This window comes from Colletotrichum phormii (genome assembly GCF_030913505.1).
Source record: "Colletotrichum phormii strain CBS 102054 chromosome Unknown BDP81scaffold_8, whole genome shotgun sequence".
Taxonomy (NCBI): domain Eukaryota; kingdom Fungi; phylum Ascomycota; class Sordariomycetes; order Glomerellales; family Glomerellaceae; genus Colletotrichum; species Colletotrichum phormii.
The window spans coordinates 600,187-618,702 of record NW_026851450.1 but is presented as its reverse complement, the minus strand read 5'-3'; the positions used below and the strand labels follow the sequence as shown (position 1 = coordinate 618,702).

Below are 18,516 nucleotides of genomic sequence, written 5' to 3'. Positions count from 1 at the left end.
GACTGGCTGGTTGGTTGGCTGTTGCTGGCATTGCTGTTCCAAGGTTTCGACTTGTGCCTTGGAAACTTGCATCCGCACGGCAGCAAGCTCAGCCATGCGTGAGGTATCCGTAGACCGCTGCTTCACGGCCCTCATCAACCTGCTGATCTTACGAATTCTGCTCCAGAAGAAGCTTATGCATTATCAGTAAACGTGAGACTATGGTTTCGTCACATTGCTTTTCTCCTCCAGAAGACCTCACAGGCCACTGCACAACTTATACCGGAGGCTTTGGTGAAGATTTGGTTCAAGGACCGAGGCCCGCGTGGTAGGGTAGCTGCCAGATCATCGGTAGCCCGGCACAAGACGATCACCTTTCTTGGCAATAGCGGGATCATGCATCGTCGGAAGCCCCCCGGCTTGGCAAGGGTCCAGACGCCAGGGGTCCTTAGTGTCCACCCTTCCCACAGCTAGCGCAGATGGCTTCATGCCGGCTATTTCACCACCTCGAGATTGTCTATTCACCTACTTTTTTTGACATGAGTGAGGCCTCTTCCTATGAAATTCAACTGCGCCATTGATTTTGTCACTGGGATATTGCGGGCGTGTGTTCGTGATACAATGTAAGCTTTCGTCTGCACACAAATGTGACGACGCCCCGGAATGCCGCTGTTTTTGCAAGGCATATAGTGCTCGCTTTGAATGCTAGTCGATGCCATCAAATCCGGCCTGTCTATGACTTTCCACCAAACTTGACCAGGTACTCCTCGTGTGCCTTCTTCTGACTTTGCCATTGTTTCTGCAGCTTCTTGAGCTGGCTCTTGGGCACGTCACTGCCATCCTTAAGCTTAGTTGGCAGTCCCTCCGCGTCCCACTCCGAGTACTTCTCATCTCCCTTAAACAGCTCCGTGTGGGGAAGCTTAGCCTTCTCCCACTTCTCCTTCTCCGCTTGCTCGCGCGCCCGTGTCGCCTCTTCCTTGGCCCGGGCCTTGTCCGCTTCCCTGGCCAACTTCTCGTTCTTCGCCGCAATCAACTCGCTGGCGGGTACGAACTTGATCAATGAAGACTTGCCATCTGGCCTGTCATCCAAGTATACTCCGAGATTTGTGAGGTCTTCGTCACGAATCCGATCTGTAAGTGACAGGATGGCCTTCTTCGTCTCGGGGGAAACTGATGACACAATACGGCGAAGCTCGTCGCGCAGTTTTGAAGTAGCTCGCAGGTATGGCAGTGCCAGCTGCTCAGGATGGCTGGCACCCTTTTCAGCCAAAGAAGTGAACTCTACCTCCGGGTTTTGTTGCGACAACAGGGCGGAAACGGACTCGGCCGAAGTCTTCAGCGCCTCAACATCCGACTTCACGGTTTGGAACACCGTCGCGTACGGCTGCACGACCGTCTTGGGGTCCAGATTTGCGTTTGACGCAGGCGCTGCCCAACCAAGGCCGTCATAAGGCGCCGTGGCATTCTCGTCGAGACCGAAAGTTCCAAGGATCTCGGTGATCCAGCGGGCGACGGCAACAAGCGCGGGCACGTTAGCCTCTGCATCTTGAGAAACAACGACCTTGTTGGCTTCGCTGACAAGTTCCTGAATAACACGCATCGCTTGAGGGGTATCAAAAGAGTTGATGAGGGCGGTTTGCAGGTCAGTCTTGGCTTTCTCAAGACTGCTGATAAGTCCACCGGCGGGCTTCTCTGACAGTGACAGAGATTCGACACCATCGGAAGAAGCGCTAGCGTCCGCAACATATGCCTTGACGTTGGTGAAATAGTTCTGCCGAAATGTTAGCTCGAAAAAGATTGCTGTGATATGGATCGGAGACTCACGTTGATGGTTGCCTCCCAACTAGATGCCTGGGCTCGCATGTCGGGGGAAATCTCCACACCATCATTCCACTTGCCCATGAGGAACACAATACGCATTCCTCTGGATGTGTAAGTTGTGGCAAGTGCATCTTGAATAGTCTGGAAGTTCTTCAAGGACTTGGACATCTTTGAACCGGAAATTGACAGGTGGCCCATGTGCATGAAGTTGTTGACCCACGTGTGCTCGCCCTTCGTGTTGTCAACGTAAAAGGCCTCGCTCTGGGCCAACTCGTTATCGTGGTGAGGGAAAGCCAGATCGATACCGCCGGAGTGAATATCCATCTGGGCTCCGAGAATGTCGGAAGCCATGACGGAGCACTCAATGTGCCATCCCGGGCGTCCCTGGCCCCATCTGCTCTCCCAGTATGGCTCTCCCTTCTTGGACTTCTTCCACAGCGCGAAATCGCCTTCGTTGCGCTTCTCGCCCAGGTTCTTCGACAGAGCGCCCTCGCCATCCTCCTGCAGTGACTTATCGTTACGGTTGCCGGGTCGCAGACGCGCGTATGTGTTGCCAGCCTTCTCGAAAGCTGTGATATCGAAGTACACGGATCCGTCGGACTCGTAGGCGAATCCCTTGTCCACAATGCGCTCGACGAAAGTTGCAATCTGAGGAACGTATTCCGTAACACGCGTGATGACATCGGGTCGCAAGCAGTTGAGAGCGTCCATATCGTCAAAGAATTCCTTCTCCATGCTCTGAGTCAGGTCGGTAAAGATGGTCTGATCGCTCGTGTCGATGGTCTCTTTGTAGAGGGAGTCAAGGTACGGCAAAAGAATCTCATCGGTTCCAGGGAAGAACTTCTTGTCCTTGATCGCAAACGCAGCCGCGTCCATGTTCGCGATGTGCATCTTCGTCTTGGCCTCGTCGTCGCCAGGCTTGCTTTCGCCGGTCAGGGTGCCACCTGCGAGAACCTTTCCATATGCGCTGTCTCTACGCTCGAGGTAGTTGTTCTCATCAAGATCGGAGGATTGGATGAGAGACAAGCTCTTTTCGGCGTATGCGCGGAAAGCTGTCAGGGTAAGCTTCGCCAGCTCTTCGTCTGAGTACTTCTTCTGCTTCTCGAGTTCGAGCAGCCGTTGTCTTCGGGCCTTGATGATAATCTACACCACAGGAAACAGTCAGTAAAGCCTGGTATGTAAATGCGTAACTAGTAAAACAAACCTTGTCGTCAACATCAGTGATGTTCATGACAAACTTCACATCAGCGCCGAAGTAGTGCATCATGATGCGCCGGATGATGTCGGTCGACACATAGTTGCGGGCGTGGCCCAAATGACTCTTGTCGTAGACTGTAGGACCGCAAGCATACCAAGACACCTTGCCGGGGTTGATTGGTGTAAATGGCACCGGTTGACCGGGCTTCAAGGAGTTGTGCACCTTCAAGGACTCCATGGTCGCGATGGAGGAACAAGCCCTGGAGAATCGAAAGTTGGGTATCTGAGTGGAGAGAGAAATGGAAAGTCTGGTAAGTCTAAAGAGGCGATTCATCCAGAACAAAAGGAGAGGGGCACAAGAAGGGCAGGGTGCATGGGAGGAGGGAGGGACGTGGAGAGAGAGAGTCAGAGGGTCGAGTTCAGAGGGTTGAGTCACTCAATTGGGAAGGGAGGGGACGGCGACTGTGTTGGAGGGAGCAAATAGCCGCACACCTATCAAAAAAGGCGGGTGTGACACCATCGTCAGCCTCGCAGTCAATTGGGGCGCTGTGTCAACATCTGAGTGGTCGACTTCCTCTCCAGCCACATCTGCCCCGCGCTAAGCCACGGTCAACTTTTTCTTCCTCAGCCTCGCGAAGTTTTTCCTCCACTGTCTCCAAACCTGCATTCTTGGCTGGCCTTCTTGCACCACTCCAATTGTCCAGAAATCATCCTGGTTCGACGTCGCCAAGCTGATTACAAGCCACAATGGCAACCGAAATCAGCAAAATGACGAAACCATCGCCATTCCTTCAGCCTGGCCCTAGGACATCAGCCAATTCCATCGCCATTGTCCAGCTCTCTCGCGACAACCTCGTTCCTCTCATCCTCCAAGATTCAACTGGTGCCGTCGATGGCTATGCCGAAGGAGCTGTGCTCAACACACGATTCGGCTCATTCCCTCACTCCACCCTGATCAACGTACCATGGGGATCCCAAATTCGCGCCTCAATTGTCGACACTGGCTCCAGAGGCCGCAAGCGCAAGAGGAAGGAAGAGGAAACCGACGCATCGACACCAGCAGCGGGGGATGAGGCCGAGGCGGAATCCAGTGCACCACCTAAGAAGGCGGCCACCGCCGCGAGCGGATTCGTGCACATCCTACAGCCCACCGCCGAGCTCTGGACCGCGGGCCTGCCCCATCGAACCCAAGTCGTCTACACCCCCGACTACAGCTACGTCCTCCAGCGCATACGAGCGAGACCCGGTACCCATATTATCGAAGCTGGCGCTGGCAGTGGTAGCTTTACACACGCGTCAGCTCGCGCGGTTTACAGCGGATACCCCGAGGATGACACCCGAGGGAAGGGCAAGGTCTTCAGCTTCGAATTCAACAAGGATCGCTACGTGAAGATGCAGGAAGAGATTACCGCGCACGGACTGGAGGGCATCGTGAAGCTCTCGCATCGAGACGTTTACAACGGCGGCTTCCTGGTGGACGGTAAAAGCCCCGAGGCAGAGTCGGTGTTCCTCGATCTACCCGCACCCTGGGAGGCCCTCCCCCATCTGTCACGACGAAAGCCAGCGTCAAAAGATACCGAAGGCGAGACACAAGAATGGGTTTCTCCATTAAATTCCAAGAAGTCGGTCTACATCTGCACTTTCTCTCCCTGCATCGAGCAGGTCCAAAGGACGATCAATACAATGAGACAACTGGGATGGGTGGACATTGACATGATTGAGATCTCCCACAAGAAATTCAACGTTATCCGGGACCGTGCTGGATACAGCCAGCCTGATCGCGGTATCGCGGCGAGCGCACGCGACGTGGGCGAGGCAGTCGGCAAGCTTCGTGAGATTGAGAGAAGAACGAGAGAGTATCACAACCCAGCAGATCCCAACTCGGCAGAGGACTCGCCGGCGGGTAACGCCATGGACGTGGACCAAGCGGGAGAAGCTACGAATGGTGAAGAAGAAGAAGGACCCTATGCGGGCAAGCCGTGGCTGCAGGGTCGCGTTATCCACCGCGCAGAGCCGGAACTGAAGACACATACATCCTACCTCGTCTTCGCCGTGCTGCCGCGTGAGTGGAGCGAAGAGGATGAGGCTGCCGTTCTCGCAAAGTGGCCGTGCGGCTCAGAGACTGGTGTTATTGGAGCCAAGGACAAGGAGACGCGCAAGCAGGAGAAGCGCGATCTCCTCGCAGGCAAGGGCAAAAGAAAGAAGGGCAAGTCTGGGAAGGCCCAGGCTGCCTAGGCGAATCTGTAACAGTTGTTAACGACCAATGCAAGTGGTAGATACCCTAGCATCAGTATCAGGGCCACATTCCAGGAGTGTGGTGGTAATTCATGAGCTAAGACGATTGCATCGACTTTTCTTTAGTTGTACTCACAGTGATTGTGTGTGCAACGATATACGAAGCCGGCCTCATTCTTTTCCAGTGATTCAATAAACATGTTGATGGTGATCATCGTCGAACATTTATCTCATTTGACCCGTTGTTCAGTCCTTGGCTACCATAGCTTCAGGCTGTCTCCCCTTACCCTCGACCAAAACCCCAGCCTTCCTCAAAATATCGACCGTGTTGTTCACGACCTCGGGCTTGACACCCTCAACACCATCAGTAAACTTGACCGTCTTCAACCACTCTTTAGCGTCCTTCTCAGAGTAGTCAAGGTGCGTGCTAATATACTTGACAGCCTCGTCCTTGTTCTCGTTGAAGTGCTTCACGCCCTTGTCAAGCTTTTCAAACAGGTCTTTGATCCTCGCGTCAAGCTTCTGCCCTTCCTTGGCCAGCGCCGTCGACGCGACGATCTTCCAGCTGCTCCAGGGCGTGTAGATCTCGCCGACACGGCGGATCTCGCCCGAGTCGTAGTAGCGCTTGGAGGTGAAGTGCTCCCACATGAAGAAGTCGGCGGCGCCCGAGTTGACGGCGTTGCGAAGGTTCTCAAAGTTGTTGAGGATCACCGTGTCTGAGAAGGGCGCGGTGGACGGGGTGAGCCACCCATGCTGGTCGGCGAGAACGAAGCCCATGATCTGGCTGCCGGAGCCGATGCGGGAGACACCGATTTTGCCGCCCTTGAGGGAGTCTACTGAGGCGATCTCGGGACGCTTGGCTCCAGTTGAGATGGCCCAGCCTTTTGTCTTCATGTTAGTAGTTTTCTGAGAAGCTGGCCTTATGCGGTGAAACCTACAGAGGGGCGTGTCGACATATGTGCCGACGAGACGGTAGCCACCATCTCCAGGGGCATCTTCCTTGCCGAGGCCTGCGATCCAGCCCTCTGTGAGACCGATGCCGATGTCGATCTCGCCGCCGCGGATGGCCGTGATCATGTGTCCTGTTCCGGAGGGGAAAGGAATCAAGGTGGCATCGAGGCCGAAGTGCTCTTTGGCGAAATAGAGGGGCGTGGAAAAGTGCTCCGGCACATAGCCGATTCTGAGTGGCGAGGCCATTTTCGATGAATAAAATGAGAAGAAGATGAAATAGCAAGTCACACCTTGGGTCTGTGATGAGTTGGAGGAATGAAGTGATAGAGCGGGAGCGGAACTTTCGAGAGTTGCGATTCTCGGGCCGGGACAAGTGAGGCGGCCGATGACTGTACAGTGAGTGAGTGAGTGCGGGGTCCTTCCCACAGCTTTCCAACCTAAGCTCTGCGTATCAGTGCCGTGGCCCGTCCACCGGTGCAGAACTTAGCGGGGCCGTAGTGGGACGCCCGGTCCCCGTTTCCACCGGGGCGGCCCGTCACTCATCAATGAGTTTATTTCTGACGTATCACATCTTCCTTGGATGAACAGTTGTTACTTTCTAGCTTTAGAAGACATCTATCGCGAGAAATTTTACTGGTACAGCGAGATGGACTCAAACGCTTGACACTTGTGCTCACTGAGCTAGGATGTGAAGGTTTTCAACAGAGATTAAAGCCTGCGATGATGAACCTTGAAGTGTCTTGGCGACCGGATAGGAACACCGACAAGCGGCAATGACATTCAACTCATTTTCTTTAACCAGAAAGTACGTAATCATGTCAGCATCTGCTCTCAAACACGTGTTCTTTCTGGATGGTTTCTAAGCTTCATATCTCTCCGATTCAGTGTCGTATCCGCATCTACAGCCTTATGAAACTATTTCTTGCCAAAGAGAGGAGATTAGGAAGCCGATCTTACTGGGACTTTACTAAATTTGGACATTCTTAATTTGTTACGACAGGTGACTGAGGTTGATGCGAACCCAACATTTTGACGACGATTACGAAAATTGGCTCTCGCCGTGCACACCTTCGTGGATCTGGAGGTCCAACCTTAGTCACGGCCCAGAGATCAAGTTCATTCCCGCCAGATCGATGGTGTGTGAGAGCCTTCCACGGAAGCTACCTAAGTACTCAAAGGTTTTCATTCTGTCATAAGGTACATACACGGCCCAGAGATCAAGTTCATTCCCGCCAGATCGATGGTGTGTGAGAGCCTTCCACGGAAGCTACCTAAGTACTCAAAGGTTTTCATTCTGTCATAAGGTACATACCTTAAGGAAAGCTTCAATGATAAGCACTAAGATTTTGATAAACAAAGATGCAGGATGCCGCAAGCCAAGTGGAGACTCATCAACGTAGTCATATTTTACTGGTGAACTTTGCCTTCCTTGACGACTCTTATGCCGGATCAGTATTGTCATCACATATCATATCACAATCCTTTGTAAAGATGTAGGTGGCTGTATCATTATCAGCGCAATGGTAACACAATAGTCTCCCCTGGGCCATGGCGAGTGTTGTGGATGGTTATGTTGAGAGCCTTGTTCCGTGCAGCTATTCTCGCGTATTGATATTCTCTTGCTGTGTCAAATTCGGGAGATGTCATAAATGTAACCTCAACATTACTTCGCACATGTCCCCAAAACAAAGAAGCTTCCATGGTTGAAGGAGACCTTCGACGGCAGCTACTTTCAAGTTTACGACTAGCATACTTAACGAGCCATCTCTCCTGGCTATGATTTGTTTGGCCACCCCGCTACCCTACCTCGACAACTATCAACCGCCACTGGCCACGCTCTACAGTGACTGAATCCGGGACTCGGTATACCTTTGTAGAAACGAAACAGAAAACACAAACAGCTGGTCACGTGTTTATCCTAGCGGCCCTAAGACCGACTCAAGTTGAGGTTTGCAACTGACAGAAAATAAAATCTTTTTCCACTTCACACCGATTCGGCAGCAGCATATCCATTCCGTCGCCAACAGCCCAAACGCTTGAATGTCGCCGCAGAATGACGATCCTCCCGAGAATCAAGATGAAGGACCTAGGACAATACCTCACAGATGCCTATGGAGCATGTTCTTGCGAACCCACCCCCTCCATGATAGGCTGCCACCACACGAATGTCTTCGGTCCAAGGTCCGCCCCGGGAAGACCTCAGCTCAAGAAGGGTCAGGAAAATAACGTCCTCGTCTACTCGGGATGTTTCAATCCGCCGCACCTGGGCCATTACAACCTTCTCCGACGGGCATTCGAAGGCAGCCAAGACCTCAACGTCATCGTCGCCATCATATACCCGGTCAGCACAACATCACTGGCTCACAAGTGCCGAAGGAGACGTCAATGGCTTATGTTCAAGATGGCCGACCGCGTACGACTCTGGCACGGTGGCTCGAATGAGCCTCAGTAGTACTGGGTTCACGACGGTGGCAGGGACAAATTTGAAGATATGTGGTATCGTGTTCTGGAATCAGTCAAACGAGACGGGTTCAATCTCAAGTTCATTGAGGTAGTGGGGCCAGATCACATCGTGCCCACGCGTGTATACGAGCCCTATGGATGGAATTTGCCTGGACTTCACAGAACCATCATGAGCAATGCAGGGAGACCGTGTGATCTTCTCAAACTGGGAGGAAAACTCGATAAAATGCGCGGTTATGGGTCATGGGAGAATGCCATTGACTATACCAAAGTTGCGAACCCGAAAAGCGGCTATGCCAAGTCGGAGGTGGCCGAGGAGAGAGCCATTGACCGCAAGTCTTCCTTCGACTCGCTCTTGCTTTTATCGACTGTCCAGGCCCCTGAGCAGCCTCATGAAGGTAAATGGATCAACTTCTCAATTGAGATTACGAACACATACGCTAACAGACACATGTAACAGCAGGTGATCACAAGAGAGGCACGAGCATGGAATCAGTCACCGACGCCATCTCCGAATCGCACATATCAGCAGATGACGACAAGGGAGAAGTCAAGATGGAATCCGGCAACGACACTGTTCCTGGGGGAGAGAGAATCAAAGTCTGCCGACGGATTGGGGACTCGGAAACCTGGGTTCGTTTCGTTCCAGCGGGTACCGCGCCCTTGACAATCAGCTCGACGTGGATTCGACGTTTTCTGGAAGGGGGTTTTCTCCAGGACAAAGCTCTGAAGGAAGTCATTCCGGAGCGAAGAGTCATGGAGGATGAGGCTCTTGGAGTTGTCAAGGTGATGGTCTTGCACCCGGAGGTGCTGGCAAGAATTATGTTCCAACGATATGGAGTTGCAGGGCTTGATGAACTTGAGAGGGAATCGGACTGAGTATAATCAGAGAGACAACGGGCTTGAAACTATAGGATGATCGAAGCTTCCCTCAGCAGATCTTCGATTATACGGCAACAACCTGGCACTTCGCGCAGTATCTTCTGAGGTAAGGCTCTTTTCTGGAATTCATGACATTGCTATGAGAATGATTCTGCCCTGTTCCTCTTCGTCTTTCCTCGAAACATGTGGCCAACAATAAATTGTTCGAGCTGATTATAATGATTCTCGCTAAGAAGCACCTATTTGATGCATTTTCCGCCCTTCTGAGAAAGACCTACAAGAACAAGTACGCACTCTAACCAGGGATTCAATACACTCGAAGGCAAAGGCATTAAAAACTTGTCGCAGCGCCACACGTGGCGCTGCCGGTTACTGCCGTACGATACCGCTTTCCACAAGCCGATTACCCGTCTTGTACGGTATATCCCATCGAGTGCTGCAAGGCGACAGTACATTGAGATGCGGGGGAGCAGCCAATCGGGCCACTTCGGGCCCCTTTTTCCAACCAACCAACGTAATTGATAATAGATACTTCCAATTATTAGAGATTCTGCGTATGAAATCGGTACCAGCAATCTTCTGAGTTACAGAGAGCTACATCGCACTCGAGGCAGCCCATCCTCGTGTACTTCCGCCGCTGCGGTTGGGTATGGATATTACCACTAATCTCGCCCAGCGCAGTCCTCGCTTTTACTTGCGATATCGTACTACAACCCACGCAAGCAGAATTAGCATTTCTGTGCCCTCGTACGTGTAATTGCCACGGTATTGCCTCGTTCCTTTTATCTGTTGCCCTCCTTGGACGTCCCCGTCGACGACCTTCTGCCAATGGTCCAAACCGCTGAATTAGGTGGGCAGAAAGCAGTCTACGCCATTCATACTGGTTCTGAACCCGGGGCCACTCAGGATCTCCCCATTGTTGAAGACGAAAGGTATTAATAATAATGACTTCGAGGAGAAAGTTCCAGGCAATTGCCTGCCAACTGCCCCGCCTCACGGGCCGGCTGAAGTCGTAATAGGACCGCATTTGGTCCCCGGTATCTACGCCGTTCATACGGTGATTGTACTCATCGATTGCGAGTGGAATCCGGAGATCCTTCCGCACTTCGGGCCCGAAGACCTGCCGTGCTGCCCTCTTCGCAGCGGTATCTCCAGCCGGCCGTTTGCGGCTTCGTACAACGTCGGATGTCTCTCGGAAGACCGTCGTGAGGAAGAGAACGAGGGCATTATCCTTCCAAGTGAACTGGTTGACCTGGAAGTTATTCCGATGAATGGTTTAGTATGGAATAGCCACTGACAGTGATTTGGGTTAACATACTTTCCCGTCAGCCGTGGAGATCGCGTGTAGTTGACCCCATGGAAGTCCCTTGCCGTCAGTCTCTTTCTCAGTAACCAATGTCTTGTCGATTCCACTATCCTTCCGGCACGTGCCGGTGGCACCGATCCGCTGGTCACGAAGGGCCCGGAAGAGCTTTACTGAAGCAAATAGATTATCAAGAAACACGTGATAAGTGGCCAACGGAAGCAAGGAAAGCAGTGATGTGACCACTCGCTGGGTTGGCGTCAAGGCCGTTCGCCGGGCCTCCTCGTCGCCGGCTGCGGGCCGGGCTTGTGCCACGAGGCCGCAGGGCCCGTCGCCGTGGACGTGCCAGAGCCAGCGGAGGGAGTACCCGGCTTGCGCCAGAACCCAGACCTTGAAGCCGGTTGGGATCGGCTTCGTTGGGATCGTCGTGGTCTCCACTGCCCGGCCCGTGAAGCGGACCATGGCCTCGTCGACGGTGAGGTCGGAGCCGGCCCGGTAGAAGCGGTCGCCGGTCTCTTGGATGTGAGCTGACCACTCATTGACTTGCTGGTACACCTTCGGCATCTGCTTCTCCCGAGGCTGCCCGCGGCGCCGGCCTGCCGTCGACGGCACGGAAGCAGGGATCTTGGCCGGGTCAAAGATCCGGATGCGGCGGAGGAGGAGCTGGAAGCGGTCCCTCGAGATAAATCGAGTAAACAAATGGATAGGATCCTCTGTCTGTTGTGAAGTAGACCAGTATTTAGATATTTTAGTTTCAGGGTGTAAGCCCATATAAATCAAAATGCTCAAAAACAAATAGACTTCGTCTACAGTCGCTGACCTCCACTTGAGACTGCGAGAGTGTTTCTTAACCGGGCCCAGCCTCGCCGAGCGCGGCGCCGCATTCGTCCACTTAACCCACCGACCGACGAGGCTGGCCGGCACGAACTCGAGGAGGAGGTCCAGCGGCTGCGGTGGTAGGCTCCGGACCTCCGCGGGCCGCTGCGGCACCTCGAAGGGCACGAACTGCCCAGGGATACCGGGCTCAACCTCCGGAGGCTCGCGGGGCCGAACAGTGGCATTATCACATTGCTCCGGCGTACAGTCGGCAGTGCAGGCGGCGGCGAGGTCCTCGGGCAGCAGGGCAAAGATACACGACTTCGCCGAGCCCGTGGAACAGCCAGATCCGTCAGAATCGTCAGAATCCATTAATTGAGTATTGGTAATGATGGATTTGGTGGATGTACCGTAGTAGAAATCATAGGGGCAACTCAAGCAGTGGATGTACCAGATGCGGTGCGGGGTAAAAGAGGGCCCCTTATGTGGAGCCAATGTACTGTCGCCTTGCAGCACTCGATGGGATAGATAGGACCCTCATACGGGTCTTCCACTTAGAGGAATCAAGCCACTTTCTACCATACAAGTCTTCCACTTGCTACCTCGCTTTGTGATAAAACTCAAGTCCATAAAATGAAGGCAATCAATCAATCAATCAATCAACCAAGCTCGTTAAGTTTGTCGTTTGGAGGATAGGTTATGACCTATTTCCTAGTACCGCGGGCAGATCTTCTGGAAGAAGTCTGTCACGCAGAGGAAGGCCTGGAAGCCTTCAGAGTCAGTGATTAGCCCCTTGAAGTAGCGATCGAGGGACCCTATAGGTCCTACGGGCTCCTGGCGGCTGTAGGGGTAGAGGGTGGGCCACTGTTGCCTCCTCAGTAGGGTCTTTCGGCAGTAGACTAGATGGTCTGCCTCCTTAACCCATCCACAGGAGCAGGTGAGTAGTGCTTCTGTGTGGTTAAAGCGTTGGTGATATTGTTTAAAGTCCCCGTGGCCTGACCGTGCCGCAAGGAGGTGATGAAGGGCAGCTCTAGGGAGGCTAAGTTCAGGAGGGCAAGCAAGGGTGGCCTTGAGCCCTAGTTGGGTATAGCGGGGAGTTGCCTCTTGTTTCCACCATCGTCTATATTGGCGTCTTGGCCGCTCTTTAGCAAGCCACTTGATACCTGATAGAGTAGCTAGTTGGCCCCTAGGGACTGGTAGAGTTGTTCCCTCCTTAGCTAGGCCGTCTGCTTCTTCGTTTCCTTTAATATCTTGGTGCCCAGGGGACCAATGGGTTCGTATATCGTATATCCTAGCTACCTCCTGGATCTCTAAGAAGGCAGCTTGTGAGGAGTCTGGGACCTTGCCACGGATTCCCTGGATGACACTGGTATTATCGATGCAGATGTGTATCGGCTGGCCCTGAGAGGTATGGAGGGCCCGTCGGAGCCCCGCCCTCGCCCCTTCCGCCTCACCGTCAAACACCTCTGCTAAGCCGAGACGGCCGCAGCCCTGGGCTATACGTCTGTTCTTGCGATAGATAACAAAGCCGAACCCCGTGGCCCCATCAGCGGCTTTAGAGCCGTCTGAGTAGACGATTGTATGATTGTCTGGTACGGTCTTGAGCCAGGCTTGGAAGGCTTTAGCTGCATCCTCCTTACGCTCTAGGGCTATGAGGTCTTGTGAGCCTGGGGGGTATTGCGGCTGTATGAGTAAAGGCCTTGGGCATTTAGGTAAGAGGCCAGCTGTTCTTTGAAGTCTTGTCCGTTGCCGCCCCTGCTGCCAGAGCCTTGGGACCAAGGGATGTTGTTGGTCAACCTTCTGTAGCCGCGTAGCAAAGCGTAGTCGTGCTGCCTCGAGGGCAACCTCTGCTGTGGGCAGGCCAGCCTCACGAAGGAGGCTGCTAGTTGGGGATAGATAGAACACATAGTAGCTCACGAGCAATATTTGGAGGACGTCAGGATACGGCGTGTACTATATAGTATATAGCTAGAGCCTGCGACCCTTCACGCCACATACCCTCCGGGAGGTCTGCCGCAAGGGCGGCTGCGCCCTTGCCGCCATGGCGTTAAATATAAAACAAACAAACAAACAACAAACAAGCTCGTTAAGTAACTAGACCCTGAGAGAGGCACCAGTTAGTCCCCCTTGTTAGCTGATAGCCTGGACTGATTTACTGCCTCTCATCGGCATTATTTCCCAACCAAGGTCTCTATCAGTTGCGAACGTATCGAACAAAACTTGCCAGCATAGAATCAAATCTTACAAGAACGGTGGGAAATGCCTTTCGCACAAATCAGTCCTATTGAGAGATGACATTTCCTCTGCGTAGATTCGTTGCCTTTGATGGCTTGTCGTCACCAGATGTGGAATTGAAAAACTCGAGTATCAACTCTGTGTCTCGCGCAAACCGGGCACAACTGTTCTACTCCAGAAATTTTCTACGAAAGTAATTACATTCTAGGTAGGAACATCGGTAAGTTCGCTCGAGGTACTCACAACTTGAACCCTCCAATCGTCCGAAGGGTCAAGTCAGCTGCTATCACCATCAACAACCTGGACTCGAAATGACTGGGACATTGACGCCTAATCCGGGCACACATGATCAGTTTCTCAGCCAAGGCTTCCAGTTGGTGAAATGGATAAACCGGACATGGCCTGCAGTAGCGTTGTCAATAGTCACCAGCTGAAAGCCAAATGTGGAAATATTAAGAGACCAGCCCTGGCCAACGAGCTAGCAGCCCTATAGAATTAGAGTACCCGAGACACTTAAAGGGAGGACCCTGCCGCCCAACACCATTCACTCATCATGCATGGGCTTCCCTTGTGCTCGCCTCAATAGCCGCGCTCTTCGTCCCAACAATGACGGCAACCATGCCTTCCGTGCCGCCTTTACCGGATCAGCAAGACATTGCTGATTTCAGCTATAACGACGACAAGGTAATCCTGCCCTCGGCATCAACTCACATCAGACTTCTCGAACTCTATCCGTCGACACACGGATTTGACGCCGCATCCGCATCCGCGTCCGGAGCACCCAGTAATACAGACGAAGGTGATTCTGACAACGCGTCGTCTCACTACTCGAGCCCTCTCAAATGCGCCATCTCGACTACCCCGATCGCCACGCCGCGGCTATTCAAAGCGCTGTCATACACCTGGGGTACGTCGGGAGCAACTCACAGCATTGACGTCGAAGGAGCGAGCTTTCGCATCACGGCCTCGCTCGACACGGCGCTGCGACATATTCGTTGTAAAGATGAGCCTGTCACGCTCTGGATCGACCAGATCTGCATCAACCAAGAGGATGGTGCGGAGAAGGGAAACCAGGTGGCTCTCATGACCCAGATCTACACCAAAGCGGAACAGGTTATTGTCTGGCTGGGTCCGGCGGAGAACAACTCCGATGCCCTTATGGAGTGTTTGCAAGAGATTGGACAAGAGGCCGCTGACCTGGCCATCGAGAGCTATCTCACCAAGGAGCGGCTGCCGCTGTTGCACAAGATCATGAGAAATGAGAATCCAGAAGACCCAGTGTCTATGCAGTACCAGCCCCTAATGGCCAAAGCCGTGGCCAAGCTCAAAAACCTTTTACACGAGATGGTTGCTTGGAATGAGAGATTGTGGTTCACTCGGGTCTGGGTTATCCAAGAGCAAGCTCTCGGTTCCGACCCGTTCTTCCTCTGCGGGTATAAGACAGTAAGACTGGACTTAATTCCCTTCGCCATGCTTATCTGGGACGGATGCGTCTCGCAGGCGACGGTCGAGGTGCCGCCTACTGGAGCTGACGAGTTTAGACGGCTTCTGCTAAAGGCCCAAGACCGTCGCTCTAGTCCTTTGATGGCTGTGAGACGTAGGCGCCGAAACTTCCTCAAGGGCGTAGGTCCGGGAGATGACTTTTACCACGTCTTGAAGAAGGCATATGTCGATGGGGACGCCCAAGCGACACAAAGTAGGGACAGAATCTACGGGCTGCTCAGTATTGCCACTGATGCGGATAAGCTGGGGATTACCCCAGATTATGTCACTGAGGAGAGCCATCCCACCTTCATCGAGGCAGCTCACGCTCTCGTTCGTGTTGGCCGCATAGAGATGCTCTCATTCTCGCAGTTCCCCAAGGACATTGAGGGGCTGCCATCCTGGGTGCCGGACTGGAGGTCAACACTGGAACATTCGTACTTGTACGCCTTTGAGGACGCAGATAAGCTCATTGTGCAGGCTTCTGGCGAGAGCTCGATCGAGCTCGTACCCACGGACAACCGCGGCGTGCTCGGGATTCGGGGTATGATTGTCGACATCATCGAAACAACAGGCGATGTATGGAGGTGGGAAACAGACCGAGAATTCCGCTACAAACTTCTCCAGACGATCAGAACCTTGTGCGAGGAGGCAGCGGCAAAGGGATTTGGCCACGAGATTTACGAACATAACGACAGGCAGGCGGAAGCCATGTGGAGGGTGCCCGTGGCAGATCTGTACTGGACCAAAGGGGTCAGCTACCACCGACCCGGTTCAGCCGTCAAGAGCGACTACGAGGACTGCATGAATGTCCTCAGGCTACTCTCCCTGACATTCGAGTCCTTCCCCCAAGAGGAACGCCAGCAGCTTTTGGACGATTTCTACAGACAGATTCCGGGGCAGTCCAATTACAGCGAAAACATGGACAAGCTGTCTGGTAAGCGCCCGTATATGACGCGGCAGGGATACTTGGGCATGGGCCCGGGCGAGGCATGCCCGGGCGATGTGGTGGTGATACTGCTCGGCTCTCGGATCCCGTATGTCCTGAGACCGTCCGGAGACGGGACGATGTACTGTTTCGTAGGGGAGGCATACTGCGATGGAGTCATGGACGGCGAGTTGTTGACTAAGCGGGAGAAGACGACGTTTCTGATTGCTTGAGTCGGCTGGTCGACCATTCACAAGAGGAGGGGGAGAGGACACGTCTGAGTTTCGTGGGAGGCAAAGGAGCGCTCGAGCAGCAAAGTTTTGTTTTATCTGGGGTACTCGTCGAGTGTTTCCTCGAAAGGTGTTCTGTTCAACCGTCCGATCTCTGTGAAAAGTCTATGGAAAGAAAAGCCAGTTCCCCCAATACCCGCCGTGATGTGATGGTATGAATGCAATCTCTGATACATCAACAAGAAAATGAGAGATAGGAAATAGTCAGGTAGAGACTGAAGGGTATTTCAAAAAGTGAAAAAAAAGAATCCAATTTGGAATTTCGCGCGCTGCTTTTTTTGCACGCTGATAAGATATGCTGCCCCAAAAATGATAAACTCCTTTCGCTCGGCCAGAGCGGAAATATTGCCAGAAACCTCCCAGACCTTGATCTGGCGCTATGAACATTGAAGCATGAACAGTGAGCCCAACCCTGGCCCAAGACTGCGCAAGTACGTATCCGTGAGCGGAACTTCGTACTGCTATGAACCCTGCGATCGAGCCGCAGACAACCCGTTTCCCACACAGTCTCTCTCCTCAACTCATCCGCTGCGCCGTGGATTTGCTCAGTGGTCGTTGTAGTCCTCGTCTCTCATGGTGTACATGATGTCTTGGATAACAACCGCCCTGATGTGGTGGTACAGAACGAAGCAGTAAGCTCCGAGTAGACAGACACTCATTCCTGTTGCGAACCATTTCACCGCCTCGTTGCCTAGTTGGTTGGCGATGGTGATGGTGGCGAGAGTGAAACCCGTGTTGGGGAAGACCATGGCCCACCAACCCAAGTGGAAGTAGACAGGCGGCGATGAGATGACGGCGATGGTCGCAATGCCGAACCACCAGGCAGCCAACGCCCAAAGGAAGATAGCGCTCATAAGAGCGATGGTCCTGATGATACCGGCGTCGATAATGATTCCATCACGGTCAGGGTCGAGGTTGTTGGGGAGTCCGTTGGCCATGCCGATGAGAGCGAGAGCAGTGAAGGCCGGGGGACCGACGTTCATGAACAGACCAGGGCGATGCTCACGGTGAGGGAGACCTGCGGACATGAGGCGGCCGACCATGTGTGCGTACATGAGAACGGCGACGGACAGACCAAGACCCTGGCAAGTGAGGCCGGCAATGACAATAGGTACCGCCGCGATCTCGGGCTGGGTGTCGGCGATGACGGAGGCGATGGTGCCAGTAAGCATGATGGGGAAGATGGGCAGAATCCATGTCGGCATCATGGTCTGGAGACCAAAGTTGTGCCTAGCAAAGACGAAGCTGTACTGGCCGATGGCCAACATGAGCGTGACGATGAGGTAGCCCCAGAAGGCAACCTGGATGGCCCAGACAAGGGTCTCATCGTTCTCGGGGATGGCGTATCGGTTCGTGCTGGTGATGAGCGTTGCGATGGACAGGAAGAAAGTTGGGAAGAAGAAACCCTCACGTTCGTGCGTCAGGGACTTCTTCATATCTCCGGGGTAAAGGAAGAATCTTGTCAACATGGCGGAGCAGACGAGGACGAAGAGGATGATGTTGATGACATAGACGACGGTACCGATTTGCCTCAGTCCGGGGAACTGATGAGGTTGTGCGAAGATGAGGAGCGCGAGACCTCCCGTGCTCATGGTGAGGGTGTACCACGCCCAGGTAAAGTGGTGAATACGCGCCTTCCAGCCCATCCTCGGGCGGTTGGGGTCGTTGATGTCGATCATTCCGAGGCCGGGAACATCGCGCAGGTGGCCATGAGCGGCGCCGTGAGGTGTCGTTCCCTTTTCCACGACGGGCGTGATGGATGTGTTGTAGCCGTCCTTCTCGTTCTCCTTGCCCTTCTTCTCGTCGACGAATCCGAGGTCCAGTGGTGCCAACTTGGGTGAGTTTGGTCTGGAAGTCTGCCACTCTGCCGAGTTCTTGCGTGTCGACATCTCGGATTCGGTCCAAGCCGAGTGTTGGGGATCTCTCCGATCCAT

General features: G+C 53.5%; 6 protein-coding genes across 6 annotated transcripts; 3 read left to right on the top strand and 3 right to left on the bottom strand.

The window, feature by feature from the left end:
* Positions 1-712: 712 nt before the first annotated feature.
* Positions 713-3,235, bottom strand: BDP81DRAFT_317861 (tRNA synthetase class I catalytic domain-containing protein; the record flags this gene model as incomplete). The annotated part of the gene is made up of 3 exons (XM_060584295.1): positions 713-1,750; positions 1,804-2,943; positions 3,005-3,235. The coding sequence occupies 3 exons, from the start codon at positions 3,233-3,235 to the stop codon at positions 713-715; spliced, it is 2,409 nt and encodes an 802-aa protein (XP_060446231.1).
* Positions 3,236-3,765: 530 nt separating this feature from the next.
* BDP81DRAFT_460294 (tRNA methyltransferase complex GCD14 subunit) lies at positions 3,766-5,232 on the top strand (the record flags this gene model as incomplete). The annotated part of the gene is made up of 1 exon (XM_060593642.1): positions 3,766-5,232. The coding sequence occupies one exon, from the start codon at positions 3,766-3,768 to the stop codon at positions 5,230-5,232; it is 1,467 nt and encodes a 488-aa protein (XP_060446230.1).
* A 246-nt stretch (positions 5,233-5,478) lies between these two features.
* Positions 5,479-6,429, bottom strand: BDP81DRAFT_393327 (uncharacterized protein; the record flags this gene model as incomplete). Its single annotated transcript, XM_060587819.1, has 2 exons — positions 5,479-6,113; positions 6,171-6,429. The coding sequence occupies 2 exons, from the start codon at positions 6,427-6,429 to the stop codon at positions 5,479-5,481; spliced, it is 894 nt and encodes a 297-aa protein (XP_060446229.1).
* Positions 6,430-8,260: 1,831 nt separating this feature from the next.
* BDP81DRAFT_517043 (uncharacterized protein) lies at positions 8,261-9,815 on the top strand (the record flags this gene model as incomplete). Its single annotated transcript, XM_060595891.1, has 3 exons — positions 8,261-8,596; positions 8,636-9,044; positions 9,107-9,815. 3 exons carry the CDS (start codon positions 8,261-8,263, stop codon positions 9,523-9,525), a joined length of 1,164 nt encoding a protein of 387 aa, XP_060446228.1. The 3' UTR covers positions 9,526-9,815.
* A 5,150-nt stretch (positions 9,816-14,965) lies between these two features.
* BDP81DRAFT_317294 (heterokaryon incompatibility protein) lies at positions 14,966-16,525 on the top strand (the record flags this gene model as incomplete). Its single annotated transcript, XM_060584247.1, has 1 exon — positions 14,966-16,525. The coding sequence occupies one exon, from the start codon at positions 14,966-14,968 to the stop codon at positions 16,523-16,525; it is 1,560 nt and encodes a 519-aa protein (XP_060446227.1).
* A 602-nt stretch (positions 16,526-17,127) lies between these two features.
* On the bottom strand, positions 17,128-18,516 carry BDP81DRAFT_393321 (C4-dicarboxylate transporter/malic acid transporter; the record flags this gene model as incomplete). The annotated part of the gene is made up of 1 exon (XM_060587818.1): positions 17,128-18,516. One exon carries the CDS (start codon positions 18,514-18,516, stop codon positions 17,128-17,130), a length of 1,389 nt encoding a protein of 462 aa, XP_060446226.1.